The following is a 19254-nucleotide window of genomic DNA, read 5'->3' as shown; positions in this document are numbered from 1 at the left end:
TATTATTGTTTTTCAGATTTTTTGTAACTTTTTTATATTTTTTTTATCAAGTATTCTGAAGCATCTTTAATTCAGGTGAGAATCTCTTTCTTATTGATTTTCAGCATGCCTTTTTTATTTTCCATTTCCTAGTTTTTGTTCATAAAGTATTTTCAATTTTTTTATTCAGGTAAGAATTTTCGTTCATTTGTATTATAAATTCAAATCAAAATCTTGTTGTCATTAAATAGGCTAATTAACCTTTTAATTGTTTTTCAGTATCTTTTTTATCAAGTATCAAGTAAGTTTTTTTTATCAGGTGAGTAGTTTTGTCAGTCGTAATTTTTAATTCAAATAAAAATTTCACTTTTTTTCTACTATTAAATATTTGTTGCTATGAAAACTGCTGTACCCTTTCAAAAATCCCACTTATGTCTTAAATGGACACTTTCAAAACAAATGTCTTTTCTAGTTAAAATTACAATGGATAACAAAAGATAGATCAACTTTGTAAACAACATAAACAATAGTGTCCCATGATTCTTTGGTGCAATCCATGGGATTGAGCTGTTCCCCTTTAACAAAATCATTTTTCACCCACCTCTTCCTGATTATAATTACATAAGCTCATTAACTGTTTTTATTGTTTTCAGTATTTTCAATCAAGTATTTTCAAGTGTTTCACCAGGTGAGAATTGTTTTTTAATATTATTATAAGAATACCAAAATGTTCATTAAGGCAGGACAGCAATTGTATCAACTAACTCCTAATACGTTGTGTCATTTTTGTGATAACCCTATTATTATACAATAAGGGTCATTCTTTAGGCTAATGAAAAGATTAGTTTCTGGTTCTGATGTAACTCACCTTTTTTCTTTGTTTACTTTGCTGTGTATTTTCTTCAATTTATACTAAACCCAGCGAAAAGGTTATGAGCAGATATTAAATTAACACAATTCCTAATATCTGACTTTTTATTGTTATTCCAGAGTACCGGTAAGTCAAAAATGTCTAGATCTGCATTAGAGAGTGCCTTCATTGATGTTACCGAAAAGAAGATGTCGATCAGGAAGGCAGCAGCAAAATGGGAAATAAAGAGATCCACACTTGGAGACCGTGTTTCCGGAAGAACACAGTTTGACAAACACGGTGGACCACCCCCTTTTCTTACTACAGAAGAAGAGACTCAGGTTGCTGACTGGATTATTGGAATGGCAGAAAGAGGCTTTGGAGTGTCAAAAAAACAACTACTATACACTGTTAAAAAGATTCTCGACACTAGTAAGAAGGTAACTCCTCTTATTAAGATGGACCCACCAAATCTACCCGGCAACAAATGGTACAGACAATTCATCAAGCGCAACCCTCGAGTAAAGATGGTCAACACCAGAAAATTGGACATGAAGCGCGCGAAAGTGTCGAAGGAGCAAGTTGATGCCTGGTTCCGGGATTACATGATGTTTTTGTCCGACCATGATTTGTTGGATAAACCGTCATGTATTTGGAACTGTGATGAGAGTGGTTTTTCGCTTCGAGTGAAGACTGGCAAGGTACTGGGGCCAGCAAAGAGTAATTTTGCTGTTCCTCAGATTGTGTCAAGTAACCGAGGCCAAATAACTGCTCTTATTACAGTGAATGCAGCTGGTAGTTCAATCCCACCATACTACCTTTTCCCAATGAAGCAGCCCCCCAAATCCTGGAACCCATTAGCAGGTGCAACAGAGGGATCAACTTGCTATTTTACAGAGAGCGGTTGGATGGATTCGGAGGCATTCTATTCTTGGCTAGCCAACCACTTCATTCCAAACTTACCACCCACAAGACCAGTTGCTCTGTTGTTTGATGGTCACGAGTCACACATTGACATGGAAACATTCAAAGTAGCTCGAGACCATAATATATTGCTTTACAGACTGCTCCCAAATGCTTCTCACTTTCTGCAACCTCTTGATGTGAGTTTCTTTTCTCCACTGAAAAGAGCATGGGAGCATGCTGTAAGGGAATATATGACAACCAACCCTGGAGAAGAAGTGACGAAGAAGAATTTTACAAGAATATTTCGACAAGCTTGGATGAAAAGCGCCAGCCCCAAAAATATATCGGATGGTTTCGTGAGAAGCGGGATCTATCCCGTTGATAGATCAAAGATAAGCGACACGCTCCTCAAGCCTTCAGTGACATTCGCAGCAGAAAACACTGAAGACCACACTGACACACAGATAACACCAACACACCACACCATCACACCACGCCCAAGTGACCCTTCCTTATTGGAATTTGTTGAAAGTAGTTTTACCACACCAGAAAAAGAAAAATATAGGAAGCGCATTGAAGAAGGATACAACTTGCCAGGAAGTCCATCATTTAGAATTTGGAAGAAGTGTTACCTACAACAGCACGAACAGCCATTAACATCACTGCAACCATCAACATCACACGAACAGCCATTAACATCACCACAGCCATCAACATCACACGAACAGCCATCAACACCACCGCAACCATCAACATCACACGAACAGCCATTAACATCACCGCAGCCATCAACATCACACGAACAGCCATCAACACCACACAAACAACCATCAACATCACACAAACAGCCATCAACACCACTGCAACCATCAACATCACACAAACAGCCATCAACATCACCGCAGCCATCAACATCACACGAACAGCCATCAATATCACAAGGACACTCACCACCACATCAGTCACACGCATCAACACTCCCCAGTATTCTGACATATCCACTTACTGGAGCGCGAAAAAAAAATGCACCCATGAAAAAAACATCTAAATATCCAAATTTTGTGAATGGACCAACTGCCCTAAAAATTCAACAAGAAGAGCACCTCCAATTCCTTAGAGATGTAGCCAGTAAACAACAGCGTTTAAAAGAACAAGCAGTTCAAAAACAGATGAAGGTAGAAGCTGCGGAAAAAAAGAGACAGGATAGAGCAGAAAAAAAGAGACAGCGGGAGTTGGAGAAGGAGGAAATAGAACGTATGAAGCGAGCAAAGGCAGCGAAGCGCGAGCAGAACAAGCGACAACGAATTAATAGTAAAGTGGTAGAAGAGGGTAGTGACGCATTATGTACCATTTGTCTGCAATCATGGGAGGACAGTAAAGAACAAATTTGGGTTCAGTGTCAGGAAGATGAAGGAGGTTGTGATGGGTGGATGCATGTGTCATGCATTCCACTCACACATGATACAAGCGCTCTGGAAGGAAATTCAGCTTTTATATGTCATGAGTGTATTTGAATGTTTTAACATGTGTCTGTCTAGTCACTAAACGCATGCGTTTTTTTCTGTTTGATTATTGTTGTACGGCATTAACCTCCTGATGAAATGAGTAATGTAATAGGTAGGTATATATAATGTGTACTTATTGCCATTGCACTCAGGCAATGTGTAATGTAATGTATTTTTTTATTCTTTAATGGAAACTGATCACGGTGTTTCCCCTGGTTTAAACCAGTTCTTTTGCCTGATCACATTATTATTTAAAAAAACTTAAAATTACTTGTAATTTGGTTACATGCAATCTCATACTTAGCATTTTATAATAACAATATCATATTTGGTTGAATCTATCCCATCCTTGGTAGTGTGTTTATCTGTAATCTCCCTATTCAAAAAATGCAATATAATACTGTAGATTGATAATTAATGTTATAATGTACATGACTGATATTTTACATGATATATGTGGCTTACTAACATTAATGTGCCTGTTCATCAGATCTTCACATAGTCATAACACCATTAAGATGTCTAAGATAGTTATTGAAAATGCTGTTATAAAAGGGTAAGTTACATCACTTCCAAAATCTACAGCCAACTTTATTTGAACCAACTGGGACACATAAGATCACTGTTAATAAGCTGCACATATATTTTACAATATATTTGACAGAATAACAGAATTGATTTTGTAATTGTTTATATTTACTTGTTGAAGGTACCATGTTTACCAGGTCAGGGCACCAAATACATTACAGCTGGATGTGGTTCAAGAATATGGCAATAAGAAAGATAAGGATGCCATGATGGTATGGGTACCAAGGATTGATACTATACCATCTAAGTATCATAACATAATAACTGACGAGAAGAGACAACTGCAACTTTGGCAGGTGGCAGGTTTGCCAATGGGCCATGTCCCCATGATACTCAGTAAAGCACTATCAACATGCTTAAAACAGCACTTGGCATTGTATATAACATGGTAATTAAATTTAAATTGCCTAAACAATGATAAAATGAGATCAAGTGTGATTGTGATAGATAAATTAAGTGAAAGTCAACTCTAATATCAACATAGACGATTCAATAAACATATCACCACAATTGCAGTAGTATTTACATGAATATACATTAACAAATTGTTATGTTCAGTTGTGTTACAGGTAATCCTGTACCAAGCTACGCTCCATGGCCACCTGTACACAGTGAAGGAGGAGGGGTTGTCCTGCCGGCAACGTATACACTGACTCTGGACCCTGCATCAGAGATTCAGGAAACAAAAACAATTATTTCTGAAATTATAGAATTAATGGAAGAAAAATCAGTTTTGAAAATTAAAGTTTATCCATAGAACAATAACCATTAGTAAATCATTAATAAATAAATTTGATGTCAGCAATTGTGTTCTTGTATGTGTGAGTGAAAGTGTGTGAGTGCACCCAAATATGGAACATAACCTTCCCACTATCATGGACTCCTTCCCTGTACAAAAACAATGCGTATGTGCCCATTTCAAATGTTGGAAGAAAAATCAGTTTTAAAAAATATAGAATATACATAGACAATAACCATTAATTGACACACTACTACAGGAGGTTAAAGAATCTGTCATTGACTATTCTTCAACCCGTTGTAGTATTGCGTAAACTAATGTTTATTGAAAATACAAATAAATTATTGTGTTTTAGCGTGTGTGAGTGTGGTTTTAAATGGCAAGTACTAAATACATTGAATTATCAAATAAATACACAAGGACACTTCCTGAAATGATATAAATGAGTACCAATTGCATGAAAAATCTGTATCTCAAATTCTCTTGCTAATAAAAAATTAATCTTATCATCTTGTGGATTGATGTCTGTATTTAACAGAACTTTTGATAGAAAGATTTTTTTTTCAAACTGGTGAATATCAGACTTCACCCTTGCCCAAGAGACCAAATTGATTACAAAATAATTTGAATAACGTTTGTTTGTCCATACCCAAAATGGTCAATTTTAACAGGTGTCAATGGGTGCTAAAGAGTCAGTCTGAAATAACTGTCCTTGAACAAGGTTGCACAAGTATTTTTTCGTACCATGAGCTGATGTACCGTGACGTTGTACTTGCCTATTTGTTGGCCCGAACATCGGATGCTGTTTTTATTCGACAGTAATTAATATTATTCTGTCATACACAATGTACATATTATTATAATTTAGTCTGTTAGCTGAACGATTTTATTTAAAACTGTTATTTTCGTCTTTAAAAAATAGAGCCCTAGAACGAGGTTGTAATGACCGTAGATGCAAATTGCGTGTGACTTTGTGAGAGTTGGTGTCCCAGAATTATATTTGAGCGTGCGCTTGTTCAAAACGGCAGAATAGTAGCAAATATTGGCGAATAAAAACAGCGTCCGATGTTTGGGCAAGATGTCCGACAAATGGGCAAGTACAACGTCACGGTAATCGTTCTCCCGACTTTCCACCGTTAGACACTGAGGAAAAAAACGGTGTTATTTCGAAAGAAGAGTGTTTTTGCTTTTGTGTGATACCGTGTTTGCCATAATGCCCGTCGTTATTTGCCCGTAATTTGTGAATTTCAGATAAGCGTCCGATAGTTGGGCCAGGGAGTGTACCTGTATTTATTACTGTACTTATAACTAAAAAATTCTTTCGTCATTGTACTTTCTGATAAGTTCGGGTACAATATTCGATATATGATAATTTATTATTAAAAATATATAATTTGACTTTATTTGTGTCACACTGCACATTCTGAGTAGAAGTTCCACCTTACCACTTTTGCTACATAATCATAAATTGCTTTTGTTTGTTTGTTGTTATTTTTTTCTAATTGGACAATTATAACCTTTTAATTTTAATTCATTTACAAAACATTTTATTTAAATGTTTGTTAGCACAATCAACTTATGAATACATATGGCAAGAAGGAAACTAAATAGTTGTAATTCCAGTAAATACCAGCAGATACCGGAGATGAGTACCTAATTATATAAAAAATGTTTATTTTAAGATGTTGTTGATGTAGATTACACGCTACCTGCGTATTTATTACCGTAGCTGCTTGTATGCTAATTAGATATGTCAAAGGTCATGTTTCAAGGAATGTTATCAAATTCTACATTCTGTATTATATAGTTATCGATGTCAAATAAAGTGTTGAAAGCTCGTTCTTTGTTGGAATAAATTAAATCCATTATTATTTTATGTAAAAAATGCAACTTATATGGGAAGATTTGTAAATCTTAAATTCTCCGTGTCCCAGTGACCATGTCTCCTTTTTCATACCATACACATACATGTACTTATCAATCTATGGTTTGTCTATGTTTTTGATTATTTTTAATCTTACAAACATTACATGCCTTCCTGAGTTGAGAGTGAATTTAATATTTTGAATGACAAAATATGAGTATTGTAAGGATAGTGCCACGCCCACTTCTAAGCAGTAATTTATCCTAACTCAACCATCACAGAAACTATCATTTTTTATCGCACATCTCTCAGCTTTCTCATTCAATATTAAAACAAAAATATAAAAGACACAGACTCAGTGGTCAATATATCTTATCTCGTCTACAGTTCCTAAATTGTTGTCCAATGGTATTATATCCCAAGTGTTCCCACTTCATCAATCAGATGATCTTGCTGTCCTGAGGAAGACATGGGTCCAGGCATTTATCAAGAAACAGCCACTCGGTAGGTTAACAGATGTAATATAATTTGTTTTCCATCAAAAATAATCATACAACACAATAACTTTTTGATGCATTTCTACAATCTTCTTTGACCAGGATTAGTCTACAAATTCTGACACTCTTGGGCACTTTCAGCAAACACATAGCTATATATGGTAATGGGATTAACATCACAGCCATATATGGTAATGTGAATACATCACAGCCATATATGGTAATGTGAATACAGAGGTATGTATGGGGGTCTAAAAACAAACTCTGCGACGCGATTGTCCGACTCGCCGAATGTCGATTATTGCACTCTGCGACAGGATCGCAGTGTCACACTGCGAAGAGCACGATTCCCATTAGTTGGTTGGTTGAAAAGCGCGAATCTCAATGGTCGATCGATGTAAGGGTACACAGCATGCCTTATAGAAATGTTTAGTTTTAAATGGTTATTTCGCCGACTGCTCGCGAACTACGGTAAACAAGTATTTACCGACGACATGCCGCACGATTCGGTAATCAGCAAGTATTTAACATTGATTAATTAACATGTATAACATCCCCCGGAGGGGATGAAAAGAGTTACAAAACACATGCACGTTGGTGTTGGCTGCCTTATTACGGTGTAACATCAGGGAGCTGGTAACATTAACGCCATCTTGAAGTTGTAAGGCTTCGTCCGCAACTATGCTCATTACCATAGGCGGCAGCTTTAAAGCGAGTAGAGCGCGAAGTACGTTTCACACGATGTTACGTTCTTTTTTTTTTCCAGTAGCAAGTATAATTTGTTACTACTATATTCATCACTTTGAATTCCCAAATAAAGAAGCGTGTAGCAGGTCAAACTGTTTCTAGGCAATCAATATAGTTTTATTACCTTGCCCGTACCATCAAAGATGGAAGGGAAAGGTATATTAAGGGAAAAGTTTTGTCCGGCGTTGTCGTCGTTGTTGTTGTCGTTGTCGTCGTCGTTAATAATTGTTATTGTGTGCATAATAACTTTACTAATTCTATTCCAAACTTTATCAAACTTGGTCACCTTATTCATCAGTATAAAGTCTTCCCTGAGTTTGAACAACAGATGTCCTGTATGAAAATATCATGCAAAAATTGAGAAAATCTGATAAAATATTTTGACTGTTTCTACTTGACTGATCACTGGTGATACACATCAAAGGTCACTGATCTCAGTGGAAATATGCATTGTTGTATGTGTTCAATTAAGCAAGTGATTTATCTTGTAATAATATCCTTGGTAATGTATCTCAGAATCCCATACTGGGTTTCAAAACCAACTCATGGAGAGATTGTACAGTCTGATACACATTTGCAAACCTACCAATAAAATCTTTACAGAAAACAAGATGTCAGAAAATCAATATAAGCACTGCTATGAACTGGGTGCCAAACTTTGATCAAGATCTGAAGCTAATAGAAAATCTGTTTAGTCAAAAGTTATCAAATCAAAAACAATACATAAAAAATACATTAAAAGCAAAACATTTCATCCACAATTTAAAAAGAAAATTATTCTAAAATATATGTATTCTGTATTTGACAAACAGTTCATTCGACAAATGAAAACTCACAGGAATATGTTTCAGCTATTAGAACAGAATGATAGAGTTTTTATAATACTAGTATAAAAACGCACTTCAAAGACTGCAGTGTTTGAAGATGTAGTTTCTCAGGAGGCAACAGTACTGTTGACTTCTCCCTCCACTGGACACCAACTATTTAAGTTGATTTGCATACAAAGCAGAGCTTGCAACATGATAGCTATTCATAAAGGGTGTTTTTTTTACTTTTCATACAATACAGTAGTCACACAATGAGGCAGTTCATATTTGTCTCAGTGAATCATTCATTTTTGACATACACCTGTACAAAATACTTGGACAAAAGCCAGTTAAGATTTGCTGTTATCTTGCATGTTTTATGAATCTATTCACATCTAAATGCAGCACTTTTTTTTTGCAATGAGACATTTGTTTTTATTCTAAAATATCTCAATTACTTTCAATAAAGCTGGAAATTATGTTCCTTAAAATAATTAAACAAATAAGGCACCAAATTGAATGTTTTTGTAAGATATTTACATCTTTCAAGGACATTCGGTAGACTGATTCCCCACTGTTGGTTCAACCCCAAAACTTGTTTGTATTCAAAATTAATTATGACAATGCATATTAATATTGAAACAAACTATGATAAAGGGAATTATATTATATAACAAAGGGCAAGGTCACCAGAGTTCAACTATGTTTAAGAATATTAAGAGAAAAAAAACGTAAAGCTGTGTGAATGGATTGAAACTACTGCTGAAGATAGAAAACTAAAATGGCAGTGTGAACGGAAAATTAGATGGGTGCACGCTCTCTGCATAAACGAAAACGATGGCTTTGTTTATTTGGCCGATGTCGACGAGCAACAGATTTCCTGTACTCACTTCCTCGTCTGATCACCGACCCTCAACGGCCTCACGTATCGGTGTCGTCATCGGTTAAGTAGTTGAAACTCTTTCACGTTGATGCGAATATTTCAGCCTAATTGTCCTTTTCAAACCACTCGCGAGGTTAGTCATAATATGACCTAGATGAAAAATTCTTGAAAAATAAATATAAATTGCGTAAACAAGGGGTTAACGCGAAAGTCCTGTAATCATAACAGACTGTAGGCATGTCTAAATTAGTAAATATGACCCGAGTTGCAGATTTTTCTTTGCCTCGTCTGTCATTGGTGTCTTTGCTTTCTTTCTTTACATCGTCATTGTGTTAGTAAGATGGTGTTATTAAAATAGAATATAGACTTAGAAAATAAAACGATTTCTCAGACGAAGTTTTGACTGATAATAATGCTGACAATGGACGTTAGATTAATATGCATTGTTTGCGACAGGAAGCTTGTCACCTGTTCTATCAGAATCGTCAACAACAGAGTATTACCGGTAGTATACATATACATGTTATAAACATTATGCAAATATTAACGAAACGGTAGTAGTGTTAGCGTTTGAGCACTGGTCTTTCCAAAGTTTCGAAAAGCTGGGATGACGAATCAAGGTACAAAGTAACCGTTTTATCAATTATTGAAAAATCAAGAAAAAAAAAGAAAATTTCTCTTCCCGCTACATTAAGATCAATATGGACCACCGAAATTTGGCGTTCATTTAAAAAAATAAACCGTAATTTTCAGTAATACTGACTTCGAAAATTATGATACAAAAATAATTCCATTCATACCACAACGCCGTTTTTGTTTACTTTTCACAACTGTTACAAAGTATTTCATTTCTGGTTAAAATACCAGCTAATCGATCGATTTGGAGTCCGTTTATGATCTAAACGAAGGCAGACGATTGCAAACAACTGCTGTCATGGCAAAACGTTGCACATCGTGAATGATTTTCTTTCACTGCATGCAAATTATTTTCATTGATGCACTCAACAAAGTCAAAGCAGACGTACAACATTCGTTTCAGAACGCGTGAAAAGTACTTCGCGTTCCACTTGCTTAAAAGCTGCCGCCTATGCTAATGAGCATAGTCGTCAGGACGAAGCCTTACAACATTACACCATAAATAGGCAGTCAAAACTAACATGCACGTTACACTATTTAATTTTTCTAGCCAGCGGTGTGATGTGTCTGATCACCGTAAACCATGTGTCATTTGTTTGGTCCCACAATTTGTCTTCCATGTGCTTGCCGATCACCGAACAGTGCGGCATGTCGCCGGTACATAGTGTTTACATAATTTTTTTTTACCGTACCATTTTTGACTCCCATGTGCGAAGCACAAAATGGGAGTCTTTGCAGTTAGTGTGTCTGTATGTGTGTGTGTGTGTGTGTGTGTGTGTGTGTGTGTGTGTGTGTGTATGTGTGTCCGACTGTTCCACTGCTATCTCAAGAACCATACATCGGTTTTTGATGAAACTTGGTGCATAGATGCTCTGGGCCAATGAGCAGATTTGATTAGGCATTGGTAAAAATCCATACTCGTTAATTACCTAATTTGCATGATAATTAGCTAATTTTTAGCTGTTCTATGACTGTTCCACTGATATCTAAAGAACCACTCATTGGATTTTGATGAAACTTGGTACATAAATGCTCTGAACTAATGCTAGGTTTTGATTAGGTTTTGGTAAAAATCCATGCTCGTTAATTACCTAATTTGCATGACAATTAGCTAATTTTTAGCTGTTCTATGACTGTTCCACTGATATCTAAAGAACCACTCATTGGATTTTAATGAAACTTAGTACATAGATGCTCTGAACATATGCGCAGATTTGATTAGTTTTGGTAAAAATCCGTGCATATTAATTACCTAATTTGCATGATAATTAGCTATTTTTTAGTGGTTCCATGACTGTTCCACTGATATCTAAACAACCACTCATTGGATTTTGATGAAACTTGGTACATAGATGCTCTGAACTAATGCTAGGTTTTGATTAGGTTTTGGTAAAAATCCATGCTCGTTAATTACCTAATTTGCATGATAATTAGCTAATTTTTAGCTGTTCTATGACTGTTCCACTGATATCTAAAGAACCACTCATTGGATTTTGATGAAACTTGGTACATAGATGCTCTGAACATATGCGCAGATTTGATTGGTTTTTGGTAAAAATCCGTGCATATTAATTACCTAATTTGCATGATAATTAGCTATTTTTTAGTGGTTCCATGACTGTTCCACTGATATCAAAACAACTACTCATTGGATTTTGATGAAACTTGGCACATAGATGCTCTGAACTAATGCTAGGTTTTGATTAGTTTTTGGTAATAATCCGTGGATACTAATTACCTAATTTGCATAATGATTAGTCAATTTTCGGTTTTTCCACTGATATCTCAAGTACTAATCATCACATTTCAATGAAACTTGGTACATAGATGCCATATGACGCTGCACAGACCTGATAGTTTTTATGGTAATATCAGTACATATAATTACCTAATTTGCATAATTAATTAATTTTCAGCTTTTGATATAAGTAGTGAGCATTACATTTCAATGAAACTTGGTACTTACATACTCAAGGACTATGCAGAGATTGATTGTTTCGGATAAATAATTGTGCATACTAATTACCTAATTTGCATAATTAATTTTCAGCTTTTCTACTGATATCTAAAAGTACTAATCATCACATTTCAATGAATCTAGAATTATGCAGAGACCCAATTAGTTTTTGGTAAATATTTGTGCATATTAATCACCTAATTTGCATAATTAACCAATTTCCAACTTTCACACTGATATCTCAGGTACTAATCATCACATATCAATGAATGTTTATACATGGATGCTGTAGGACAATAGACAGACCTGGATAATTGTGGGTTAAAATCTGTACATATTAATTACCCAATTTGCATAATTAACCAATTTTAAGCTTTCACACTGATATCTAAAGTACTAATTTCCATTTTAATGAAACTTAGTACAAAGATGCTTTAGGACAATGTACAAACCTAATTAGTTTGGGGTAAAACTCTGTTCATATTATTTCCCTAATTAGCATAATAATTCATAATTTTTTGGTTCTAATCACATTTCAATTAAACTTGGTACATAGAGTTTTTGTTACATTGCGCAGACCTCATTAGTTTTACAATCAAATCTGTTCACGTTAATTTTCTGATTTGCATAACTAGTTTTCAGCTAAGTAATTTCAAATTATATTTAATGTGTCTCCAATACTCTCAGCACATGGGAGTTCTTTCTAAGCTTTCTTTGATTACCATTTAAAACTTAATTTTTTATAAGGCATGCGATGAACATCGACCATTTGGATTTGCGCTGTTCAACCCACCAATCAATAGGAATCGTGCTCTTTGCAGAGTGACACTGCGACCCTGTCGCAGAGTGCAATAATCGACATTCGGCGAGTCGCAGAATCACGTCGTAGAGTTAGTTTTTAGACCCCATACATACATGGAATACAACACAGTCATACATGGCAATGTGAATACATCACAGCCATACATGGCAATGTGAATACATCACAGCGATATATGGTTATGTGAATACATCACAGCTATATACGGTAATGTGAATACATCACAGCCATACATGGCAATGTGAATACATCACAGCTATACATGGTAATGTGAATACATCACAGCCAAACATGGTAATGTGAATACATCACAGCCATACATGGTAATGTGAATACATCACAGCCATACATGGTAATGTGAATACATCACAGCCATACATGGTAATGTGAATGCATCACAGCCATACATGGTAATGTGAATACATCACAGCCAAAAATGGTAATGTGAATGCATCACAGCCATACATGGTAATGTGAATACATCACAGCCAAAAATGGTAATGTGAATACATCACAGCCATACATGGTAATGTGAATACATCACAGCCAAAAATGGTAATGTGAATACATCACAGCCATACATGGTAATGTGAATACAACACAGCCATATATGGTAATGTGAATACATCACAGCTATACATGGTAATGTGAATGCATCACAGCCATACATGGTAATGTGAATACATCACAGCCAAAAATGGTAATGTGAATACATCACAGCCATACATGGTAATGTGAATACAACACAGCCATATATGGTAATGTGAATACATCACAGCTATACATGGTAATGTGAATACAACACAGCCATACATGGTAATGTGAATACAACACAGCCATATATGGTAATGTGAATACATCACAGCCATACATGGTAATGTGAATACAACACAGCTATATATGGTAATGTGAATACAACACATCCATACATGGTAATGTGAATAACATTGCAGCTATATATTGTAATGTGAATACAACACAGCCATACATGGTAATGTGAATACATCACAGCCATACATGGTAATGTGAATACATCACAGCCATACATGGTAATGTGAATGCATCACAGCCATACATGGTAATGTGAATACATCACAGCCAAAAATGGTAATGTGAATACATCACAGCCATACATGGTAATGTGAATACAACACAGCCATATATGGTAATGTGAATACATCACAGCTATACATGGTAATGTGAATACAACACAGCCATACATGGTAATGTGAATACAACACAGCCATATATGGTAATGTGAATACATCACAGCCATACATGGTAATGTGAATACAACACAGCTATATATGGTAATGTGAATACATCACAGCTATATATGGTAATGTGAATACAACACATCCATACATGGTAATGTGAATAACATTGCAGCTATATATTGTAATGTGAATACAACACAGCCATACATGGTAATGTGAATACATCACAGCCATACATGGTAATGTGAATACATCACAGCTATACATGGTAATGTGAATACATCACAGCCATACATGGTAATGTGAATACAACACAGCCATATATGGTAATGTGAATACATCACAGCTATATATGGTAATGTGAATACATCACAGCTATATATGGTAATGTGAATACATCACAGCCATACATGGTAATGTGAATACAACACAGCCATACATGGTAATATGAATACAACACAGCCATATATGGTAATGTGAATACATCACAGCCATACATGGTAATGTGAATACAACACAGCCATACATGGTAATGTGAATACAACACAGCCATATATGGTAATGTGAATACATCACAGCTATATATGGTAATGTGAATACATCACAGCCATACATGGTAATGTGAATACAACACAGCCATACATGGTAATGTGAATACAACACAGCCATATATGGTAATGTGAATACATCACAGCTATATATGGTAATGTGAATACAACACATCCATACATGGTAATGTGAATAACATTGCAGCTATATATTATAATGTGAATACAACACATCCATACATGGTAATGTGAATAACATTGCAGCTATATATGGTAATGTGAATACAACACATCCATACATGGTAATGTGAATAACATTGCAGCTATATATGGTAATGTGAATAAAACACAGCCATATATGGCAATGTGAAAAACATTGCAGCTATATATGGTAATGTGAATACAACACATCCATACATGGTAATGTGAATAACATTGCAGCTATATATGGTAATGTGAATACAACACAGCCATATATGGCAATGTGAAAAACATTGCAGCTATATATGGTAATGTGAATACAACACGGCCATATATGGCAATGTGAATACAACACAGCCATACATGGTTATGTGAATACATCACAGCTATATACGGTAATGTGAATACAACACAGCCATACATGGTAATGTGAATACAACACAGCCATACATGGTAATGTGAATACATCACAGCTATATATGGTAATGTGAATACAACACAGCCATATATGACAATGTGAAAAACATTTCAGCCATGCATGGTAATGTGAATACAACAAAGCCATGTATGGCAATGTGAAAAACATTGCAGCTATATATGGTAATGTGAATACAACACAGCCATATACATGTATGGTAATGTGAATACAACACAGCCATACATGGGAATGTGAATACATCACAGCCATACATGGTAATGTGAATACATCACAGCCATACATGGTAATGTGAATACATCACAGCCATACATGGTAATGTGAATACAACACAGCCATACATGGCAATGTGAATACAACACAGCCATACATGGCAATCTGAATACAACACAGCCATATATGGTAATGTGAATACAACACAGCCATACATGGTAATGTGAATAACATTGCAGCTATATATGGTAATGTGAATACAACACATCCATACATGGTAATGTGAATAACATTACAGCTATATATGGTAATGTGAATAAAACACAGCCATATATGGCAATGTGAAAAACATTGCAGCTATATATGGTAATGTGAATACAACACATCCATACATGGTAATGTGAATAACATTGCAGCTATATATGGTAATGTGAATACAACACAGCCATATATGGCAATGTGAAAAACATTGCAGCTATATATGGTAATGTGAATACAACACAGCCATATATGGCAATGTGAATACAACACAGCCATACATGGTTATGTGAATACATCACAGCTATATACGGTAATGTGAATACAACACAGCCATACATGGTAATGTGAATACATCACAGCCATATATATGGTAATGTGAATACATCACAGCTATATATGGTAATGTGAATACAACACAGCCATATATGACAATGTGAAAAACATTTCAGCCATGCATGGTAATGTGAATACAACAAAGCCATGTATGGCAATGTGAAAAGCATTGCAGCTATATATGGTAATGTGAATACAACACAGCCATATACATGTATGGTAATGTGAATACAACACAGCCATACATGGCAATGTGAATACATCACAGCCATACATGGTAATGTGAATACATCACAGCCATACATGGTAATGTGAATACATCACAGCCATACATGGTAATGTGAATACAACACAGCCATACATGGCAATGTGAATACAACACAGCCATACATGCTAATCTGAATACAACACAGCCATATATGGTAATGTGAATACAACACAGCCATACATGGTAATGTGAATACAACACAGCCATACATGGTAATGTGAATAACATTGCAGCTATATATGGTAATGTGAATACATTACAGCCATACATGGCAATGTGAATACAACACAGCCATATATGGTAATGTGAATACAACACAGCCATACATGGTAATGTGAATAAAACACAGCCATACATGGTAATGTGAATAACATTGCAGCTATATATGGTAATGTGAATAACATTGCAGCCGTATATGGTAATGTGAATAACATTGCAGCCATATATGGTAATGTTTGTACATCACAGCCATATATGGTAATGTTTGTACATCACAACCATATATGGTAATGTGAATACATCACAGCCATATTTGGTAACAATACATCACAGCCATACATGGTAATGTGAATTACATTGCAGCCATATATGGCAGTGTGAAAAACATTGCAGCCATATATATGGTAATGTTTGTAAATCACAGCCATATATGGTAATGTGAACACATCACCGCCATATATGTTAATGTGAATAACATTGTAGCCATATATAATACTGTGTGTACATCACTGCCATATACGGTAATATGAATACATCACAGCCATATTTGGTTATAATACATCACATCCATATATGGCACTGTGAATAACATTGCAGCCATATATGGTAATGTGAATAACATTGTAGCCATATATGGTAATATGAATACATCACAGCCATATTTGGTAATAATACATCACATCCATATATGGCAATGTGAATAACATTGCAGCCATATATGGCAATGTGAATAACATTGCAGCCATATATGGTAATGTGAATAACATTGCAACCTTACATGGTAATGTGAATAACATTGCAGCCATATCTGGTAATGTGAATAACATTGCAACCTTACATGGTAATGTGAATAACATTGCAGCCATATATGGTAATGTGAAAAACATTGCAGCCATATATGGTAATGTGAAAAACATTGCAGCTATATATGGTAATGTGAATACAACACAGCCATACATGGTAATGTGAATACAACACAGCCATACATGGTAATGTGAATACAACACAGCCATAATGGTAATGTGAATAACATTGCAGCCATATATGGTAATGTAAATAACATTGCAGCCATATATATGGTAATGTTTGTACATCACAGCCATATATGGTAATGTGTGTGTACAAGCGTGTACTTGTATGGTAAACCTCTGGTTTTCGTCTCAGTGAAAAAGTACCTGGGTTATATGGTGTCATCAGATGGCAAGGATGAAGCTGATATGAAGCGACAATTGCGGTGTATTTATGCTAGGGCAAATTTTATTTTACGAAAATTTATAAAAAGTTCAGAGTACGTTAAGTGTTTGTTATTTAGAACGTATTTATACAGTATATATTGTTTGAATGTTTGGTGTGATTATCGTACACAAATTGTGAATACTGTGCGAGTGGCTTATAATAACGCTATAAGATTGGTCTTTAGCCTTAAACGGGCTAGCAGCGCCAGTGGTAATTGCGTGAGTAGAAATATTTTCAACTTTGAATCTCTTCAGCGCAAGGCATTATATAACTTCAGTCAGCGTCTACTTACGAGCGATAATGCTTTAATTCGTACTTGTGTCAACTCTGACAGTTTTTTCTTATCCAAATTTTGGACTAATCTTAGACGTTGTATTTATTAGTGTTCGTGTTTGTTATGTATTTAATATGGGACTTTTTTGGCCTGAAATAAAGGATTAATAATAATTAATAATAATGTGAAAAACATTGCAGTCATATATATGGTAATGTTTGTACATCACAGCCTTATATGGTAATGTGAATAACATTGCAGTCATATATGGTAATGTGCATAACATCACAGCCATATATGGTAATGTGAATAACATTGCTGCATTATATTTTAATGAAAATAACATTTCTGCCATATATGGTAATGTGAATAACATTGCTGCATTATATGGTAATGAAAATAACATTTCTGCCATATATGGTAATGTGAATAACATATGGTACTATGGTTACATCACAGCTATATATGGCAATGCTTGTACATTGCAGCCAATTAACATAATTTGAATAATTGATTTTTTCTTACAGATGATATCTGTGATTACTTTGGTGTCAAGATTGCCATGTATTTTGCATGGCTAGGTCACTATACCATTGCATTATTCCTTCCTGCTTTCTTTGGATTATTGTTATGGCTATTCACTGGTAATGATGATGTAAGTATCTTTGTGTATTCTCTATACATATAACAACATTGTCAATTTCAACCTTGCACCCTTTTGTCAACCTTGAATCCTTTCACTGCCATTGTTGACCTTTAACCTTTTGCCACTTGACCACAGTTAGCTGGAATAACTTGTGTTTGAATTTTTTGTATATATTTGTTGAATACTTTCAACTCCCCCTATTGTAAATTAAACTTTCATCATTGTGTTTGTCTTACCTGATTACAACTCTTTACAACTTTATACTAATTTGAATCCTTGATTACACATCATAAATGATCTTGTTACCTAACAAAATAACACAACGGTTGAAAATACCTTTGTCAACCTTTAACCCCTGTCACCACCACTGTTAACCTTTTAACGCATGTCACCACCACTGTCAACCTTTAACGCATGTCACCACCACTGTCAACCTTTAACCCCTGTCACCCCATTGTCAACCTTTAACCCCTGTCACCACTATTGTCAACCCATAACCCGTCACCCCAGTGTCAACCTTTAACCCCTGTCACCACTATTGTCAACCCATAACCCGTCACCCCATTGTCAACCTTTAACCCCTGTCACCACCACTGTCAACCTTTAACCACTGTAACCACCACTG

The 19254-nt window shown here is 35.3% G+C and overlaps 2 protein-coding genes across 3 annotated transcripts in view; both read left to right on the top strand.

Annotated features, from left to right (window-relative positions):
- The window catches only part of LOC100369555 (anoctamin-8-like), a 63971-nt gene that overhangs the window by 26788 nt on the left and 17929 nt on the right, over nt 1-19254 (top strand). For both annotated transcript variants that reach the window (XM_085507253.1, XM_085507254.1), the window contains exons 5-6: nt 6819-6935; nt 18511-18638. In XM_085507253.1, coding sequence (XP_085363379.1) covers nt 6819-6935; nt 18511-18638 — 245 coding nt within the window. The remainder of the gene's footprint in view (nt 1-6818; nt 6936-18510; nt 18639-19254) is intronic.
- On the top strand, nt 6-4629 carry LOC146735248 (uncharacterized). Its single transcript, XM_085506823.1, has 7 exons — nt 6-75; nt 259-298; nt 633-667; nt 970-3161; nt 3731-3796; nt 3950-4216; nt 4387-4629. Exons 4-7 carry the CDS (start codon nt 988-990, stop codon nt 4583-4585), a joined length of 2706 nt encoding a protein of 901 aa, XP_085362949.1. The 5' UTR covers nt 6-75; nt 259-298; nt 633-667; nt 970-987; the 3' UTR covers nt 4586-4629.

This window comes from Saccoglossus kowalevskii, chromosome 13 (genome assembly GCF_978046115.1).
Source record: "Saccoglossus kowalevskii chromosome 13, keSacKowa6.1, whole genome shotgun sequence".
Lineage (NCBI taxonomy): Eukaryota > Metazoa > Hemichordata > Enteropneusta > Harrimaniidae > Saccoglossus > Saccoglossus kowalevskii.
The sequence above is the reverse complement of the archived record's forward strand: the minus strand, read 5'-3'. Positions and strand labels throughout refer to the sequence as shown.